This window comes from Carex rostrata, chromosome 7 (genome assembly GCF_964058835.1).
Source record: "Carex rostrata chromosome 7, lpCarRost1.2, whole genome shotgun sequence".
NCBI classification, from domain to species: domain Eukaryota; kingdom Viridiplantae; phylum Streptophyta; class Magnoliopsida; order Poales; family Cyperaceae; genus Carex; species Carex rostrata.
In genome coordinates this window covers 5,316,815-5,334,647 of record NC_135924.1, presented here as the reverse complement: position 1 = coordinate 5,334,647, position 17,833 = coordinate 5,316,815, and the positions used below count along the sequence as shown (strand labels likewise).

Sequence of the window (17,833 nt, the reverse complement as noted above, 5' to 3'; positions counted from 1 at the left end):
AAATATGGCATGTAATTGGAAATAGCTCAAACCTTAGCACGAACACTTCGTCAGGAAAGTGGAAACACTACACTCATCTTACATTTCTCTCACAGAAAGCATTTATCTCACTTTAAGGTTTTATTTATTTTAATTTAGTATAAAAATAAAGTATTGGTACATTATTACAATTATAAAAAAAAATAAAGTCAATTGACCTAAACAACACCACCATGATTTGCTTAATGATATATTTCCAGGGTGAAATCCGAAAATCTCACAATAATGATAATTAATTAATTAATTACTCTCATAAAATGTAAGAGTGTGCGTATTTTCATAGAGATAACTTTCTTCGATCAGGGGAGGAACTAAAAAAATTAAATGTAGTGTCATTTTGTTTTATAAGAGGAAGAGAGAAGCTGAAAGGTATTAACACATAAAATTTACAAAACTTAATGAATATAATTATAAATATATAGGAAAATTAACTTAATATCATTTCTCCAACAATATATGTACCATCCGTCTCTGACCACTTAAAGATGAAATTAATCATTTCTTATGCCAGATGCAAGAAAAAGAAAAAAGAAAAAAAAAAAACTGAAGGAGCGTGTGCCTATTCAGTTCAATCAAAATAAAAAATTAAATAAAAAAGAACGAAACAAAAAAAAAGGAGAGACATCACACAGAAAGAAATGCAAATGATTTCTGTAGCTTCACAAGTTCGAACTTCACACAGAAAATTAATAATTAAACCACTCTGAACCAAGCCCAGATTCCTCACCTCTGCCTATTCATGAGTACCCTGCAAATGAACAAGATTATTTTTTTATAAAAAAATGTAATCAATAAGAGAAAAAAAAGAAGTAAGTCCCTTTCTATTGAAAATCAACTTTTAACATACAAAAAAGGACATGTATAATTAAGATCATGTTCTACTTATAATACCATGTTTATTGACCGGAACAGAGCATGTGCAATGTAACTACATGCTGCAAATTTCAAAAATTTACAAATGAAAAGTACATATCATGCATAAAACTAGCTATAACTGTTGATCAGCTTGCAAGAATTTTGAATTGCTGTAAGGCTTACAATACTGACGCAAAATAGGTGGTTACAGGAGAGAAAAGTATGTTATGAGAATGATAAAACCTGCCTAACTATAAAATCACATTAGTGGTTAGCTCTAACATTGTTTTCCTTTTTTATAAGGTTACCGTGAACAAAGTAGTTTGAGTCGTCTCCTCTGATCTTCAGGGCAAAGCTACGCAGTGGCTTATCTTCTTCATGTTGAGCTCTCTCCTGAGATGTAACATGTAAAAAAAAAAAAACAATTACATTCATTCAGCTAACTTAACTTGGAATTTTCTAAAAAGAAACTCAATAGATGAAAGAAAACAAAGAAAAATAATAATCAATGGTACCTTGAATTCTACTAGAATTAAAGTGCTTCTGATCGATCCATACTGAAAAGACATGCTTAATCTTTATTCGGTCTGGGCTTTGCAAATTCTCAAACTGCCTACTAAATAAAGGGCAATCACTGATGCATAGAAAATGGAGTGCATCTGGCAACCCTTCGCTCGGAAAGAATACAAATGAGTGACAACCTGATATCTCCAACCTTGTAAGGGATTTTAGGTTCTTAAGTTCTGGCAAGAATTCCAAGTTTTTACAATCTTGAATCTCCAAATCTTCTAATGCTGTGAGAATTTCAAATCCTTTTGGCAACTCACGAAGCAATGGGCACTGCCTGATACAAAGATGGTTTACACTTGGAGGTATCCAGTCATCAGGCAACATGGTGAGATTATTGCAATGACTTATTTCAAGACTTTGCAAAGAATTGAGTATCTTTGGTAAACCAGCCGGTAAGGTTTCCAATGATAGCTGACTAAGGGTTAGGGAAAGGAGTGAAGAGAGACAACGCCATGAGTCCCAAATCCAATCGCTACATGAAACTACTTTCAGGTACTTAAGGGAAGGGTATCTGCGCAGACCGACAAAATTCGGTAAGTTTTCTATTGTCAGCTTTGTTAGTGAGGGAAAGTTGTGTGCAAACCTTTGGAGGTTGGCGCAGTCCTTCAGAACCAATTCACTGAGATGTGACAATTCACAATTTTCATGTCCAGACCATTTCTCCACACTCACCATGTTCTCAAAAACTAGCTTCTTAAGAGATGGAAAACGGATTGGGTTGTTACCACAAAAAAATTCGCAATCTATAGATTTCACACTATGCATTCCTTTTATATGCAAATTTTGTAGAAGAGGTAAATTTCCGAGAGGTGGGAGCCTAATGCAGTTCGTGCAATCAGATAGGAAAATTGCATGCAAGTGAGAATAGTATGTTGATCCTAACCAAGAAGGAAGAACTCCTCCAGTGTAGCCCACTATGTTTAGTTCTTTAATGCTACTATTCGGTTTCAAGTTTTCTAAAACCAACTCTGTTCTTGTTATTATTTCCTTGCTACATCTATGCAACCCTCCATTCACCCTCCAAAGAAACTCCAACCTTTCAATATGTCTCTTCTCTTGTAAATTTGCTTTTTCAGCATCATCAGAATTCTTAACAAGATCCAAGTTTGAGATTAACAACTCTCCTTGAAGGCTATTTAGGTTCCTTAACTCACTTAAACCGCAATGTTCTCTCGTACTAACTACAAACCGAGATAGCACCTGCAGATTAGTTAGTAGTCCTATATATGGTGGCATATACTCCAAATTTATTGCAGTTTCCCAGGATGGTACTATTTGGTTGACATTTGGGTGTAAATAATCGAGATGCAAATCAAGGTGTAGAAGTTTCTGGAGATACCTTGTCTTTTTAGGCAATTTTCTTAGAGAATAACAATTCCTAAGGCCCAATGTCTGAAGATTGTAAAGGTTACTAATCGACTTTGGGAGTTCTCGGATGTTTGAGTTCCGGAATTGGAGGTAACGAAGATGTTTCAGATCTCCAATATTGGTTGGTAAAGGGCCAAGGTTACAATAGCTTAGATCTAAAGCTCGGAGTTTTCCTAGGCTATTCAAAAGATCATCAGGTAACCTCAAAGGCTGATTAATTAAATCACCACCTATGACTAAGAGTGTGTATAAACCCTTGCAGTGTTTGATTTTAGTGAATGGGTCATGGGTACATGAAAGCTGCTCCCTCGTGAAGACAATTGACATATGCCTAGTAGTGCTTGCCAGGTTATGAGGTTTGCCAAGCTCAAAGGTGCAACACTCCTCAGCTGAGGTATGTCGCGCAACTTCTTGAACCATGTCAGGAATGCTATACTCATATCGATCTTTATTAAGACCGATTTGCGTTCTCTGAAAAAAGGATCGTTCTACCAGCCAGTCAAAGTAAGTGTTGCCTATATCCTCGATCCTTTGTTCACTTTGATTAGATATAAAATTTTGTGCCATCCACAATTGGACTATCCATTCTTTTTCAAACTGCAGACCTTTGGGGATTATGGAGCAGTATGCTAAACAAGGTTTTAGATTTAAGGGAAGCCGTGAATAGCTCAATCTCATAGAGTTTATAAACCCATTTCTTTCTTCCGGAAATGTATGCCCCTCGCCCCATTTTACAATTATCTCATTCCATTTCTCTTTATCATGCTCCCGATGAAGCTGGTCGCCTAAACCAATTGCCTCCTCAGGCATCCCCCTACATTTTACGAAAATCTCACTTCTCAATGCATATAACTCTGCGATGGCATGTCTATCATTATGGCAAGCATACTGAGCGACTAAAGAGTAGCAATCAAATTCTGATAAATTTTTAAGGGGGTAGGAAGGGAATGTGGAAACCATTTCTGCAACCAACCTAGTCCCTGTGGTAACAATAATTACACTTCCCGGTGCTCCTTTGTGTAATGGTCGAATCAATTTCTCCCACTCATGCGGCTTCTCATTCCAGAAATCATCCAACACAAGCAAATATCTCTTTCCTTTAAGCTTTTTTTGGATGCGTTTTTGAGGTTTATCTAAATTAATGCTAGGACAGGACAGCTCATCCATTGATTCTAAAATTGAACGAGTCACCTTCTCAATATCAAACTCATATGACACATGGACCCATAGTCTCATGTCAAAATGCTTCTTTGTTTTTTCATCATTATAAATCAGTTGAGCAAGAGTTGTTTTTCCAATTCTACCCATCCCATGTATGGCCAAGATTGATAGTTTGGGTTCTTTAACTTGCACATCATCACATGGAAAAATTTGTTTTAATATCTCACTCTTTTCATTCTCTCTTCCGACAATGTGAGTTGGAGGAAGTGAAGTGGTTGTCTCAAGTCTATCCCTCACATGAGAAGATTCATTGACATTCAAACCAAAATGAATCCGCCTTTGAAAAACATCACTCATCTTCAATGACACCTCTCTTATTTTGTTGGACATGTCATGCCGATATAAGACCCTTCCGGGATTAACAATGGCTAACCTATTGCGTAGCTGCAATAAAATTATAATATATATGTTAGAAAACGCAAGACTTCAATTGTAATACATTAGTTGATGCAAATTTACTAATTAAACATGGAGGTAGGGGTGCAAACAGATCAGATTCAGATTGGATAGTGGTAAAACCATATCCATATTCGTTTTTATTTTTTGGATATGGATCGGACATCAAACTAATATGGATACAGATTGGATATTAAATAGATAAGAATACAGATCGGATATTACCAGATACGAATATTGATAAGTATATAATTCGAATATATAATTTGAATATTGTAACAAAATTAACTTATTATTCAACAAATTATTTTTCTCGTTAGAAAATAAAAACAACATAATATACGGATATAGATATAATTAGGTAAATTAATTTGGTAATTCTTCCCAGTAACCGGTATTTTTGAATAATTTCTGATGTTTCATTGTATCACAAATTAATTTGGTTCAGTATAGAAATATTAGTTATCTTAAAAATTATCAAATGAATTAAATAATTCATTGTCAAGTAGGGTTCAAGTGTCTTCATTTTTTGTGCCTCGATCCATCATACATCCATTTTTAAAAACGTTAATAAATCGAAATTTAAAACTTAAAAGTCAAATTAAAACTGTTAGATATGATCTACATCATTCTATCTATACACGTGTAAAAAATTGTGACATTTCAACTTTGTTTTGGTTGGCATCAAGAGCTTGTATAAAACATATTAATATAGATAATTTCTAGACGTTGATTTTTCAAATGATTGATTAACATAAAAACAAAATCAAAATGTGATATTTTTTATGAGCACATAGAGAAAATAAAATAAATTACATCTAACGGTTTTATTTTGACGTTTATAATATAAATTTTGATTTATTAATGTTTTTAAAATGGAGGCATAGTGGAGATATAAAAAATAGAGGCATTTGAACCCTCATCTTCATTGTTTTTATGTTTATTCCTGATTGTATCATGTACGTGTGCACGTGTGCGTGTGCGTGAGTGCGTTTCACAGAAACCAATTAATGGAACAAAGTAGCTGTTCAGCCGAGTTTTTTAAAAATACCCAAATTTATAAATACCCAATTTGTTATATTATGAAGCCAAAGAAATTGGGCTTTTGGCCCATGTCGTTGTTTTGACGGGAATTAATTTTCAAATGAAAATTGGGCTTTCTCTCTAAGATGTGAGCCTCTTTTTTGTAAGCTTTCTCTAGAGTTTTTATTCTCTTTGGGTTATAGGGTTTGGGATTCTATTAAGAAGAAGACAATTAGAAGCCAAGATGTCATATTTTGTGAAAATGTGATGTTCATAGAAAATCATGAGAATGAGCAAAATGAATATCGACATGTGGATGAGCATGTTGATGCAAGTGTTGCACCTAGGATGGTGACACATCCTCAAGATGGTGGTGATGACCATGAGGGTGAGAGTGAGCTGGTGGAAATGCATGAGAGTGAAGGTGTAAGAGAAAATAAGCATACTAATATATACACCGGTACAAGAGTTGAGGAGATCAACTCAGATTTCACAACCTACACAAAGGTATTCCCCTTCTCTATATTATGCTTTATTTGTGAATACGGGTGAACCCAAGTCATCTCATGAGGCTATTGATTGCTCGTATAAAGTCAAGTGGCTTGGGGTAATGAAGCATGAAATGAACTTGTTGCATCTAAATAAGACTTTGGAGTTGGTGAAACTTCTAAAGGAAAATAAAGCATTAAAAAATAGGTGGATGTTTGTGTTGGAGAATGATAAAGGGTATGTTGACGCCGATCATGCAGGTTGTGAAGAGAAATAAATCTATAACGTGTTATGTTTGTACTATCGGTGGTGTTGTTAGTTATGGTTTTACTATCGGTGGTGAAGTCATTAGTTGGATGCCTTGTATATAAGACATTGTTGACTTGTCTGCAACCGATACGAAATACGTTGCATTGACCAAAGTGACCAAAGAGATGTTTTGGTTCAAGGGTTTGCTTGGACACTATAGATTGAAGCAAAATGAGTATGTAGTGCATTATGATAATCAAAGCACTATACACCTTCAAAAGAATGCGGCATATCACTCAAGAATGAAGCAAATAGATGTGCAATACCACTTGATTCGTGATGTACTCGATTGTTGGCAATTGATCATGGAGAAGAATCATGTGATTGAAAAGATTGCCGACATGTTCACGAAGATGGTGCGTCTAGATAAGGAGGCGATCCGGATTTGTTGAGTAACTCCAATGTTGGAGTGTGGTGCGGAGCTTGTGAGATCAAGCGGGAGATTGTTATATTATGAAGTCAAAGAAATTGGGCCTTTGGTCCATGTCGTTGTTTTGACGGAAATGAAGACAAAAATGGAGACAGAGAGAGAGAGACTTTCTCTCTAAGCTGTGAGCCCCTCTTTTGTAAACTTTCTCTAGGGTTTTGCTCTCTTTGGTCCAATTCATCGATGCACTTGAGAATCTCATATATTAGTGCATGGGATTGTAAGAGAGTGGAAGAGAGAATGTTATTGGCTTGTTAATATCCTTATATTTGTAAAGACTCATTAATATAGTGAAGTTGTGTCATGTGCTTGGTTTTTTTCCCGAAAGGGTTTCCGCATAAAATCTTGTGTCTCTATTTTATTTTCTTATGCTTGATTGCTTATTTGTGTTGGCTTCTTGTTTGACTTTTATATTTCTCCATTTAGTCGGGTACTAGTGTATGCCCGCAAGGTGTTCGACGAAATTACTCTTTGAGCGCTTCCGCGTCTAAACCCCAACACAATTCAATATATAGTTGTTCGAATTTCGGAGAGGTGAAATTAGTATCTTATATCCGACAAATCAAAATATATAGATACAACTTTGTATTTGTATCCAATTTCAATACTGAAACTGAAACCGTATTTGTATTCATATTTGTGTCCACATAAATTGTATCCGTATCTAGTATCCACATCTGTATCAGCAATTATCCGTATTTGAATTTACAAAAATTCAAATACGGATCCAGATACAGACAGATAATATCCAATCCATTTGCACCTCTACATAGATGACAATCAAAACTACCCAAACTATTATATCAGGAAGTCAAATTGAGAAAGGTCCAAATTAATTTAATTACTTTCCACCCAAATGCAGAGAGTAAATAATTATATACTTTGAAGTAACGTTAATATATTGCTAATATTTGAGAATCAGCCAAGCAAAAATTTTCTTTCCTGAATTTTTTTTAAGGTTGAATGTGATAAGATCGAATTAATATTTGAGACCATCTTTAATATAGTAGTGGAAGTGAAAACACTCTATGTTAGAAATTTAATTTTTATTATCAATATTATATAACTCTTTTATATTAAAAATACAATTTATATTTAGATCCATAAAATCTTTATACACACTCAACCTTCATTAAATAGCATTTAGTCCACTAATTAACTCTTTATATTTCCCAAGTATATTTTTTTCTACTTTCCAAAACAGCCTAAAAAATTACAATATGATTTCTATAGAGATTTAATTTCAGTATTAACTAATATATTCATAAGACTTCTAGAAAATTCTTACATTAACTACTAACTAAAACGCTAATTAAGTTTATTATTTCAACAGAATGTACTCTTTATTGCTAACCAATTTTCCTGGGGGGGGGGGGGGGGGGTTCATGTATATCCCTCAAACTTCCAAATTATATATTTCTCTCTCTAAAATTCATAATATCATATTTATCCTTCTAAATTTCAAAAAATCTTAAATTTACCAATTTATTAACTTTTTTTCATTAAAACCCATTTAAAATTACAAAGCATCCACTTTATTCTTTATTAAAAAAAATTATGTATCCTGCTTAAGAGAAATATTCAATCTTCTAATTGGTCGGTTGTGAAAGCGATAGTTCATTTTTCTTATTATGACGCACACACAAGTGTATGCCTAAATGTCATTTTATATGTATCATAAATAGATAAATGAACCATTTGTCCTCGGAAACTTACCATTTAAAAGAGGAAATATTTTTGTTTTTCAATAAAGGGAAAAATGGGCACTTTTTAAATTTAAAATGAGTTTTCATTGAAAAGTCAATAAATTGAGTAAATTTGAGAGTTTTGAAATTTAGATGGTAATATAGTATTATGAATTTTACAACGGAAAATATGTAATTTCCAAATATTTTAGGCATATACATGAAATTCCTCCCTTTTAATATGTACCCCTTGAATTAACACATCCAAATCATACTGTTGGATTTATTAAATTGGTATGCCCGTTATGGAAAACCCGAATCCAAAATCTAACCCGTTATGAAAAGTTGCTGATCCGTTATGAAGTGGTGCAGGCCATTTATGAAGAGGTGTATTGGTTTTTATATAAACCCTATCCTTCTGTCTTTTCTCTTAATCTGAGAACGAAAATAGTGACTGCCAAAAAAGAGAGAAAAGATAGAGAGCACCAGAAACACTCTGTTAACGCTTGAAGATTTTAGGTCGTGGAAAATGCAAGGCTTCCGGTTTCAGCTTGTGATTTCTTGCAAAACCAGTGATACTGCTACGCTCGTAAGATCTGCTTCTGCTTCCGCACGAAGATTAACAGAGTAATTTGTAAGTTCTATCCGTTAATTAACACATACATTCAAATTCGTAGGTTTCATACAATTTTAATTTCTTTCGAACAGAAAATTATTATTATTTCTTTAATTCAAATAATTGCAATACGTACCTCATGATAAAGGACCAAATTCCGGCGTTGGACTTCAGTGTTGTGTTCGTCAAGTAAATCTATGGCGTCATACCCAACATCTCTCAGTTCATCCAGCCAAAGCTTGAGAGGTTGCGAGGGATTCATCTTAGCATCGTTGAGAGTTGCGTTAATCATGTTGACATTTTTTTTGAGAAGTTGAACCTCACTTTCGAGATCGTGCTCCAATCTCAGCTCTTCCCTCATAAAATCTGCTGCGATTTGGAACACCACTGGGAGAAATGCCGAAGCTATTTCTGCCATCCTTAATTTGGGAGAGGATTTTCTAGAGTGAGAGAGAAAGATAGAGAGGATGTGTGTTTTCAGATGGGATGTAGTTTCAATTGTTTTGAAAGTTGCAAGGAATTATGAGTAGTTCATAGCAGGAAAGGAAGGGTTGACTTAACTTATGGACAAAGTCCATCATCTAAAGGTTTACCATTCAGCTGGTATATAGGATCTATTCAAAGTCATCGATGCCTATATTTGTAGAATGTTAGCAATGCTTAAATTAATGATAAAATGTTGTAAAAGTACCATCCGCCCCATCACAATTAGCACGTACTTACGATCTCATGGATACATTGGTTTACCCCTCCAACAAGAAGAGGTATTGATGGTTTCAAAGGGTATAGCTGGTATCAGCTGGAGCATAACTTAATGCTACTCTCTTTCATCCATTATATATAATATCAGGGACATCTTATTTTTCTTTTATGAAGCCCATAGGGAGTACTATATTCATAATATTCACAGTCAAGGTAATTGATTTAATTCGTCCCGAGATAAATGTACCAGGCCCCTTTAATATTTGCGCTTAAGTAGATTGAATGGTCCGAATCTAAACTCAAAATTTGAGCTAACTCTATCATATGAAACAAATGGCATCCGCCCATTGCAAGCACCTACACTGTGATGGTCACATTGGTTTACCATTTTTAGTAGCTCAATGGACGGTCACTGATCCAACAAGAAGAGATATTGAATAATTGAAGGTTTCAAGGGGGCAGCTGGTATCAGTTGGAGCATGATTTAAAGCTGCTCTCTCTGATCCGATATCAGGTATCTTATTTATTTATCTTTTTGTAAAAGTTCATAGGCAATACTAGCCAATATTCATAGCCAAGGTAATACATTTAATTTTTTTTTCTTGTAAGTTGTAGAGTTGGATGTTTTTAACTGTGTTTCTCACCCTTGTTAATTGGCTGAGTTTTATTTTTATTTTTGGCAACAAAAACGAAATTTAAAATCTGATATGTATTAGAAAATTCTCGAATCTTAGCACAAACACTTTTTCAGAAAACGCTGCACTCATTTCACATATTTCTCACAGAAAGCATTTATCTCACTGCAAGTTTTTATTTATTTTTATTTTAGTACAAATAAAGTAGTGGTACATTATTACAATTTTAGTTTATATATTTTAAGTCAATTGACAGAATAACCCCCATGAAAAGTAAGAACGTCGTTGCTAAGAGCGTGCATATTATCAGATCAGGGAAGGAACTAAACAATTCAAATTGGGAGGCTAGAAAATTAGATGTAGTGTAATTTCATTTTATAAGGAGGTTGAAAGGTATTAATGCATTATAAAAAATAAAAAAGCTGAAGGAACATGAGCCTATTCGGTTCAATCAAAAGAAAAAAAAAATACAAAACAAGTAAATAGAGACATCTCTCAGAAAAGAAATGCAAATAATTTCTAAAGCTCCACAAACTCAAACGTCACACAGAGAGGTTTAATTATTATTTTCAATAAAACACTCTCCCGGCTTCCTCGCCTCTGCCTATTCCTGAGTACCCTGCAAATTAATTAACAGGAAAATGTAGCTTCTGATTAAGTAGTTATACACATAATCAAATTGAATAATCACATGTTTTTGCAATTAATCTGACCTTTAAGCAAATAAGTGGTCAGGCTTATATGAGTTGTTTCCAATTCTCCCGTCTTGCTCTACACCATCAATGTCCAGCCTTGGACAAAGAAAAAAAATATATTATTTTTTGTGAAAAATGTAATCAGTAAGAGAAGAAAATATAAAAGCCTGCCCTCTTCTCCTTTTAAAAATCATGTTTTAACATACAAAAAGTACTTGTATAATTAAGATCATGTTATAATTTCATTCCCATTGATCGGAACAGAGCATGTTCAATGTAACTACATGCTGCAAGATTCCACTATTTACAAATGAAAAGTATACTTCATGCATACAACTAGCTATAACTGTTGAACTTCCATGAAATTTGAATTGCTGTAAGGCTTACAAGTACTGATGCAAAATAGTACAGGGGAAGAGATGGTTACAAGAGTTAAAAAGTATGTTATGAGAATGATAAAACCTGTATTACTATAGAAATCACATTATCGGTTAGCTCTAACATTGGTTTTCCTTTTTTATAATGTTACCGTGATCCAAGTAGCTGTTGAGTCGTCTCCTCTTATCTTCATGGCAAACCTATGTAGTGGCCTATCTTCTTTATGTTGAGCTCTCTCCTGAGAAGTAACATGTAAACCATATATAGTTACATTCATACAGCTAATTTAACTGTGAATTTGCTAAAAAGAAACTCAATAGAAGAAAGAAAACAGAGAACAATAATAATGAAAGATACCTTGATTTCTACTAGAATTAAAGTGATTATGATCGATCCATACGGAAAACACATTCTTAATCTTTATCCGGTCCAGGCTTTGCAAGTCCTCAAACTGCTTACTAAAAAAAGGGCAATTGCTGATGCTTAGAAAATGGAGTGCATCTGGCAGCCCCTCACTCGGGAAGAATACAAATGAGTCACAACCTGATATCTCCAACCTTGTGAGGGATTTTAGGTTCTTAAGCTCCGGCAAAAATTCAAGGTTTTTACAATCTTGAATCTCCAAATCTTCTAAGGTTTTGAGAATTTCTATTCCCTTTGGCAACTGACAAAGCATTGGGCATTGCCTGATACAAAGATGTGTTACACTTGAAGGTATCCAGTCATCAGGCAACATGGTGAGATTATTACATTGGCTTATTTCAAGAATTCGTAAAGAATCAAGTATCTTTGGTAAATTACCCGGTAAGGTTTCGAATGATAGATTACTAAGGGTTAGGGAAAGGAGTGAAGAGAGGCAAGGCCATGAGCCCCAAATCCAATCGCTACATGAAACTACTTTTAGGTATTTAAGGGAAGGGTATCTGCGTAGGCCGACGAAGTTTGGTAATTTTTCTATTGTCAGCTTTGTTAGTGAGGGAAAGTTGTGTGCAAACCTTTTAAGTTTAGCGCAGTCCTTCACAACCAATTCAGTGAGATGTGACAATTCACAATTTTCATGTCCAGACCATTTCTCCACACTCGCCATGTTCTCAAAAACTAGCTTCTTAAGAGATGGAAAACGGATTGGGTTGTTACCGCAAAAAAATTCGCAATCTATAGAATTCACACTATGCATTCCTTTTATATGCAAATCTTGTAGAAGAGGTAAATTTCCGAGAGTTGGGAGCCTAATGCAGTTCGTGCAATCAGATAGGAAAATTGCATGCAAGTGAGAATAGTATGTTGATCCTAACCAAGAAGGAAAAACTCCTCCAGTGTAGCCCACTATGTTGAGTTCTTTAATGCTACTATTCGGATTCAAGTTTTCTAAAATCAACCCTCCATTCCCCCTCCAAAGCAACTCCAACCTTTCAATATGCCTTTTCTCTTGTAAATTTGCTTCTATAGCATCATTAGAGTTCTTGACAAGATCCAAGTTTGAGATTGACAGCCCTCCTTGAAGGCTATTCAGGTTCCTTAACTCATTTAACCCACAATGCTTTCTCTTGCTAACTACAAATCGGGATAACACCCGTAGATTAGTTAACAGCCCTATATATGGTGGCATAGACTCCAACCTTTGGTCATCATTTGGGACTACATGATCTAGATGTAAATCGAGGTGTAGAAGTTTCTGGAGACACTTTATCTCTTTGGGCAATTTTCTTAGAGAATAGCAATTTCTAAGGCCCAATGTCTGAAGATTGTAAAGGTCACCAACCGACTTTGGGAGTTCCTGGATGTTTGAGTTCTGGAGTTGGAGGCAACGGAGATGTATTAGATCTCCAATATTCTTTGGTAAAGATCCAAGGTTACAATAGCTTAGATCTAAAGTTCGGAGTTTTCCTAATCTATTAAAAATATCATTAGGTAAACGCAAAGGATGATTAGTTAAGAAATCGCCAACGACTAAGAGTGTGTATAATCCCTTGCAGTGATAGATTTCAGTGAATAGGTTGGGGTTATTTCTAAGCTGCTCTCCTGTGACGATGATTGAAATATGTCTGGTACTATTAGCTGGCTTATCAGACTTGCCAAACTCAAATATGCAACACTCCTTAGCTGAGATTTCTTGCACACTTTCATGAACAATATTAGGAATGTGATACTCATATCGGTCTTTATTAAGACTTATCCCTGTTTTCTGGAAAAATGATCGTGCTACCAACCAGTCAAAGTAGGTATTGCCTATATCCTCGATCCTTTGCTGATCTTGTTTTGCAATGAAATTTTGTGCCATCCACAATTGGATTATCCAATCCTTTTTGAACTGCTTACCTTTGGGGATTATGGAGCAGTATGCTAAACAAGACTTTAGATATGAGGGAAGGTTGTGCAATCTCATAGAGTTGATAGACCTACTTTCTTCAGAAAATGTATGCCCCTCACCCCATTTTACAATTATCTCATTCCATTTCTCTTCGTCATGCTGCTGACGAAGTCGGCCGCCTAAATTGATTGCCTCCTCAGGCATTCCCTTACATTTATTTATAATCTCACTCCTCTGTGCATTTAGCTTTGCGATTGCATTTGTATCATTGCGAGAAGCATAATGGTATACTAAAGAGTAGCAATTGTTTCCTGATAATTCTTTAAGGTGGAAGGAAAAAATTGTGGAAACCATTCTTGCAACCAACTCATTACTTGTAGTAACAATAATTATACTTCCAGGTGCTCCTTTTTGTAATGGTCGAATCAATTTCTCCCATTCGAATATATTCTCATTCGAGAAATCATCCAAAACTAGCAAATATCTCTTTCCTTCAAGATTCATTTGTATGCGTTTTTGAGCAGCATCTATGTCACGAACCTGCGGCTCACCCATTGAATCTAAAATTGAACGGGTCACCTTCTCAAGATCAAACTCATATGAGACTTGTACCCATAGTGTCATGTTAAAATCTCCTTGTTTGTTTAGTTCATTGTAAATCAATTGAGCTAGTGTTGTTTTTCCAATTCTACCCAACCCATATATGGTCAAGATTCCCACTTGCACATCATTGTATGGAATGAGCATACCTAATATCTTAGTACTTTCATTCTCTCTCCCAACAGTGTGAGTTGGAGGAAGTGAAGTGGTTATCTCAAGTCTATCCCTCGTCGTAGAAGATGCATTGACATCCAAACCAAAGTCTGATCGCCTTTGAGAAACCTTTTTCATCCTTGATGAAAGATCTTTTATCTTGTGGGACATGTTATGCTCGTAATATAGCCTTCTGAGATTCACACGGGATAACTTGTGACGTAGCTGCAAATTAAATAAAAAAAAAAACTTGTTATTAGGAAAAGCAAGACTTCAGCTATAATATATACGAGTAAATGCAAATTAAAAATTAGATATCGATGACAATCAAAATGTGTTATATATATCATGAAGTCCATTTAAGAAAGGTCCAAAATTAATTACTTTGTACCCAAAAACCTACAAAAGTAAATAATCACTTTGAATTTTGAATTTTGAACATTGTTAATGTCTGATGATCAACCCAACAAATTTTCCTTTCCTGAATTTGTTTCCGGTTGAATGAAATCTTATTAAACACCATTAATTTTTCATAAATCAAAGCACTTTTGTATGCTTGACAAATTTAATTTTCTCAATTATATATAAGCTATATAAGCATTTTATCAAGGAAAATTGTTGCCTTTAAACACATTTTTGTTGTGAAGAATTTGTTGAAACTTTAATTTTAAAATAAAATTAATTCAACAAAATTGCTTCAAATCTTATTTTGTAATATTTACGAACTTGAGGGTTAAAATAAAAATATCTTAATTTGAAATCCGTTATTTTTTTCTGAACGGTCTATTAAAAATAAAAAGGTCATCAAGCCTAAAAAGCACCTTTAATATCTGTTAAGATCCTCTAATTTGACGCACCCCTAGAGTCTCTCTCTCATCTTTTAATATGAAAGGATCTTTTTTCTCTAATGACTTAAAGGCTCCCCTTTCTCTCTGTTTAATATCCGAGAAAGAAAAAAAAATGAAATATTTTGATTGTTTTCTCATTTCCCATTTTGTCTCCAAGTCAATTAATTATGATGAACATGTTAGATATTGCAAAGTTATTATCAATTGCTTTTATGGTCGTTCCTAAGAAATAACAATTCCGAATTATCTTGGTTGTGGTTTCAAATCTTGCACGATAGAGAGACGGAATTCTCTTAAAGATAGTGTTTCATACCCAATCTGAGCATTGGTAGTACCTGTTTGTTTTAGTGATTTCAAAGTTCAAAAGACAGTCTAACTTAACATGTTCTTCATATTAAATTGTACTTTGAGATCAAACTTTACATTATCTGAGCATTGGTAGTACCTGTTTTTTTTTTCATATTAAAATGTCCTTGGAGATTAAAATTTTACATTTTTAGAATTTTTCACTATTTTTTTTTTTTTTTTTTTTTTTAGGATTTTTGAATTCATTGTTTTAATAATAAATAACATTTAATAATTCCGAAAATAGTGATTTTTCAAAAGTCCTAAAAAAATAATGTTTTTTTCAAATAATGTAAAGTTTGATCTCAATTTCAAAAAAAGAGATCAAACTTTACATTATTTGAAAAAACATTATTTTTTTAGGACTTTTGAAAAATCACTATTTTTGGAATTATTAAATGTTATTTATTATTAAAACAATGAATTCAAAAATCCTAAAAAAATAGTGAAAAATTCTAAAAATGTAAAATTTTAATCTCTAAGGACATTTTAATATGAAGAACATGTTGATCATCACTTCATATCGACTTTTGAACTTTGAAATCACCAAAACAAGTTGGTACTACCAAGGTCATGGTCATATACCACTATGACCATATATATATATATAGAGGAGAGGATCAAGTTACAACAAGCATTTTCTACATTTTGAAAGTCCAAATCGTCGATCCAAACCGTTAGATGTGATCTCTACAATTAAATGTGCTTGGAGACCAAATTTTACATTTTTTGGAATTTGTTTACTATTTATTAAGATGGGTACAAAAACTAGTCAAATTCAGACCATTGAATTTTGTACCCATCTTAATAAATAGTAAAAAAATTCCAAAAAATGTAAAATTTGGTCTCCAAGCACATTTTATTGTAGAGATAACATCTAACGGTTTGGATCGTCAATTTGAACTTTCAAAATGTAGAAAATGCTTGTTGTAACTCAAAAAATGTTGTAACTTGATCTCTCCTCATATATATATATATATATATGAGTAGAACTAGATTGCTCTTAAGTTTACCAAAATTTTGGTGAGCTTAACTCTAAAACTCATTAAATCGATTTCAAAGGACGAATCCGAACCGTTGAAACCCACCTACCTTACGTGTGATGAGATACATGTGAAATTTTTAAACATTTGAATTAATTTAGTATAAAGTCAAGCGGTCAAAAACGTCCAAAAAATGAATGCACTAAAATTAATTTATTAACCTTCTAATTTTGACCGCTTGACTTTATACTAAATTAATTCGAATGTTTAAAAATTTCACATGTAGATGCATCACACGTAAGGTAAGCGGGTTTCAACGGTTCGGATTCGTCGTTTGAAATCGATTTGATGAGTTTTAGAGTTAAGCTCACCAAAGTTTTGGTGAGCTTAAGAGCACCCTAGTTCTACTCTATATATATATATAAAGAGAGAGAGAGAGAGATTGCTTAATATTAAATCAATTGGTTGCACCACGGTTCTGGAACAAACGTTTTGATATTAGCCAACCCCTCTCTCTCTCTCTCTATATATATATATATATATATGGGATGGGCTACGCTACTCCATGGAGTAAAACGCGTTTGTACTCCACGCCGTATTTTCATTTTGAAAATCTAAACGACTGATCCGAACCATTAGATGTGATCTCCATATTGAAATGTGTTTGGATACCAAATTTTACATTTTTTTGGAATTTTTTTACTATTTATTAAGCATTTTTCAAAAATTTTGTTTTGCTGTGAACAGTAAAATTTTATGGACTATCAGATCAGCAATTTTCAAAAATGCTTAATAAATAGTAAAAAAATTCCAAAAAATGTAAAATTTGGTCTCCAATCACATTTCAATATGGAGATCACATCTAATGTTCGGATCAGTCGTTTGGATTTTCAAAATAAAAATATGGTGGCGTGGAGCACCAACTCATTTTACTCCATGGAGTAGCGTAGCCCATCCCTATATATATATATATATATATATATATATATGAGTAAGGCTACGGTGCTATGGGTTGCATAGAGGGTTACGGTGCTATGGCTCAATATTTGAGTTTTCAAAATACTAACGGTTGATTCGAACCATTCATCTTGTTCTCCATATTAATATGTGTTTGGATACCAAATTTTACTATTTTTTAGATAGGTAGAAAACCATTTGATCTAAAAAATTCTGCACCATTCAGAT

At 33.8% G+C, this 17,833-nt stretch overlaps 2 protein-coding genes and 1 long non-coding RNA gene across 4 annotated transcripts; all 3 read right to left on the bottom strand.

Annotated features, from left to right (window-relative positions):
- Nucleotides 1–434: 434 nt before the first annotated feature.
- LOC144556784 (putative disease resistance protein RGA4) lies at nt 435–9,596 on the bottom strand. Its single transcript, XM_078305225.1, has 3 exons — nt 9,135–9,596; nt 1,410–4,437; nt 435–1,287 (listed from the first exon to the last, which is right to left on the bottom strand). Exons 1-3 carry the CDS (start codon nt 9,414–9,416, stop codon nt 1,271–1,273), a joined length of 3,327 nt encoding a protein of 1,108 aa, XP_078161351.1. The 5' UTR covers nt 9,417–9,596; the 3' UTR covers nt 435–1,270.
- A 1,167-nt stretch (nt 9,597–10,763) lies between these two features.
- On the bottom strand, nt 10,764–12,784 carry LOC144556786 (uncharacterized). Of its 2 annotated transcripts, XR_013512498.1 has the most exons (4): nt 11,766–12,784; nt 11,560–11,646; nt 11,049–11,126; nt 10,764–10,954 (listed from the first exon to the last, which is right to left on the bottom strand). It is a non-coding gene; the product is annotated as an uncharacterized LOC144556786 (long non-coding RNA). The 2 variants fall into 2 exon arrangements; XR_013512499.1 differs by lacking the exon at nt 11,049–11,126.
- A 2-nt stretch (nt 12,785–12,786) lies between these two features.
- On the bottom strand, nt 12,787–14,693 carry LOC144557092 (putative disease resistance protein RGA3; the record flags this gene model as incomplete). The annotated part of the gene is made up of 1 exon (XM_078305631.1): nt 12,787–14,693. A coding segment is annotated over exon 1 (1,857 nt), but the record flags the coding sequence as incomplete, so codon positions are not given.
- Nucleotides 14,694–17,833: the final 3,140 nt, after the last annotated feature.

Coding starts and splice junctions, on each gene's coding strand:
- LOC144556784 (XM_078305225.1), bottom strand. CDS start 9,416: ATGGCAGAAATAGCTTCGGCATTTCTCCCAGTGGTGTTCCAAATCGCA. Junction 4,438..9,134: donor ATTTGGTCCTTTATCATGAG/GTACGTATTGCA, acceptor ATTTTATTGCAG/CTACGCAATAGGTTAGCCAT.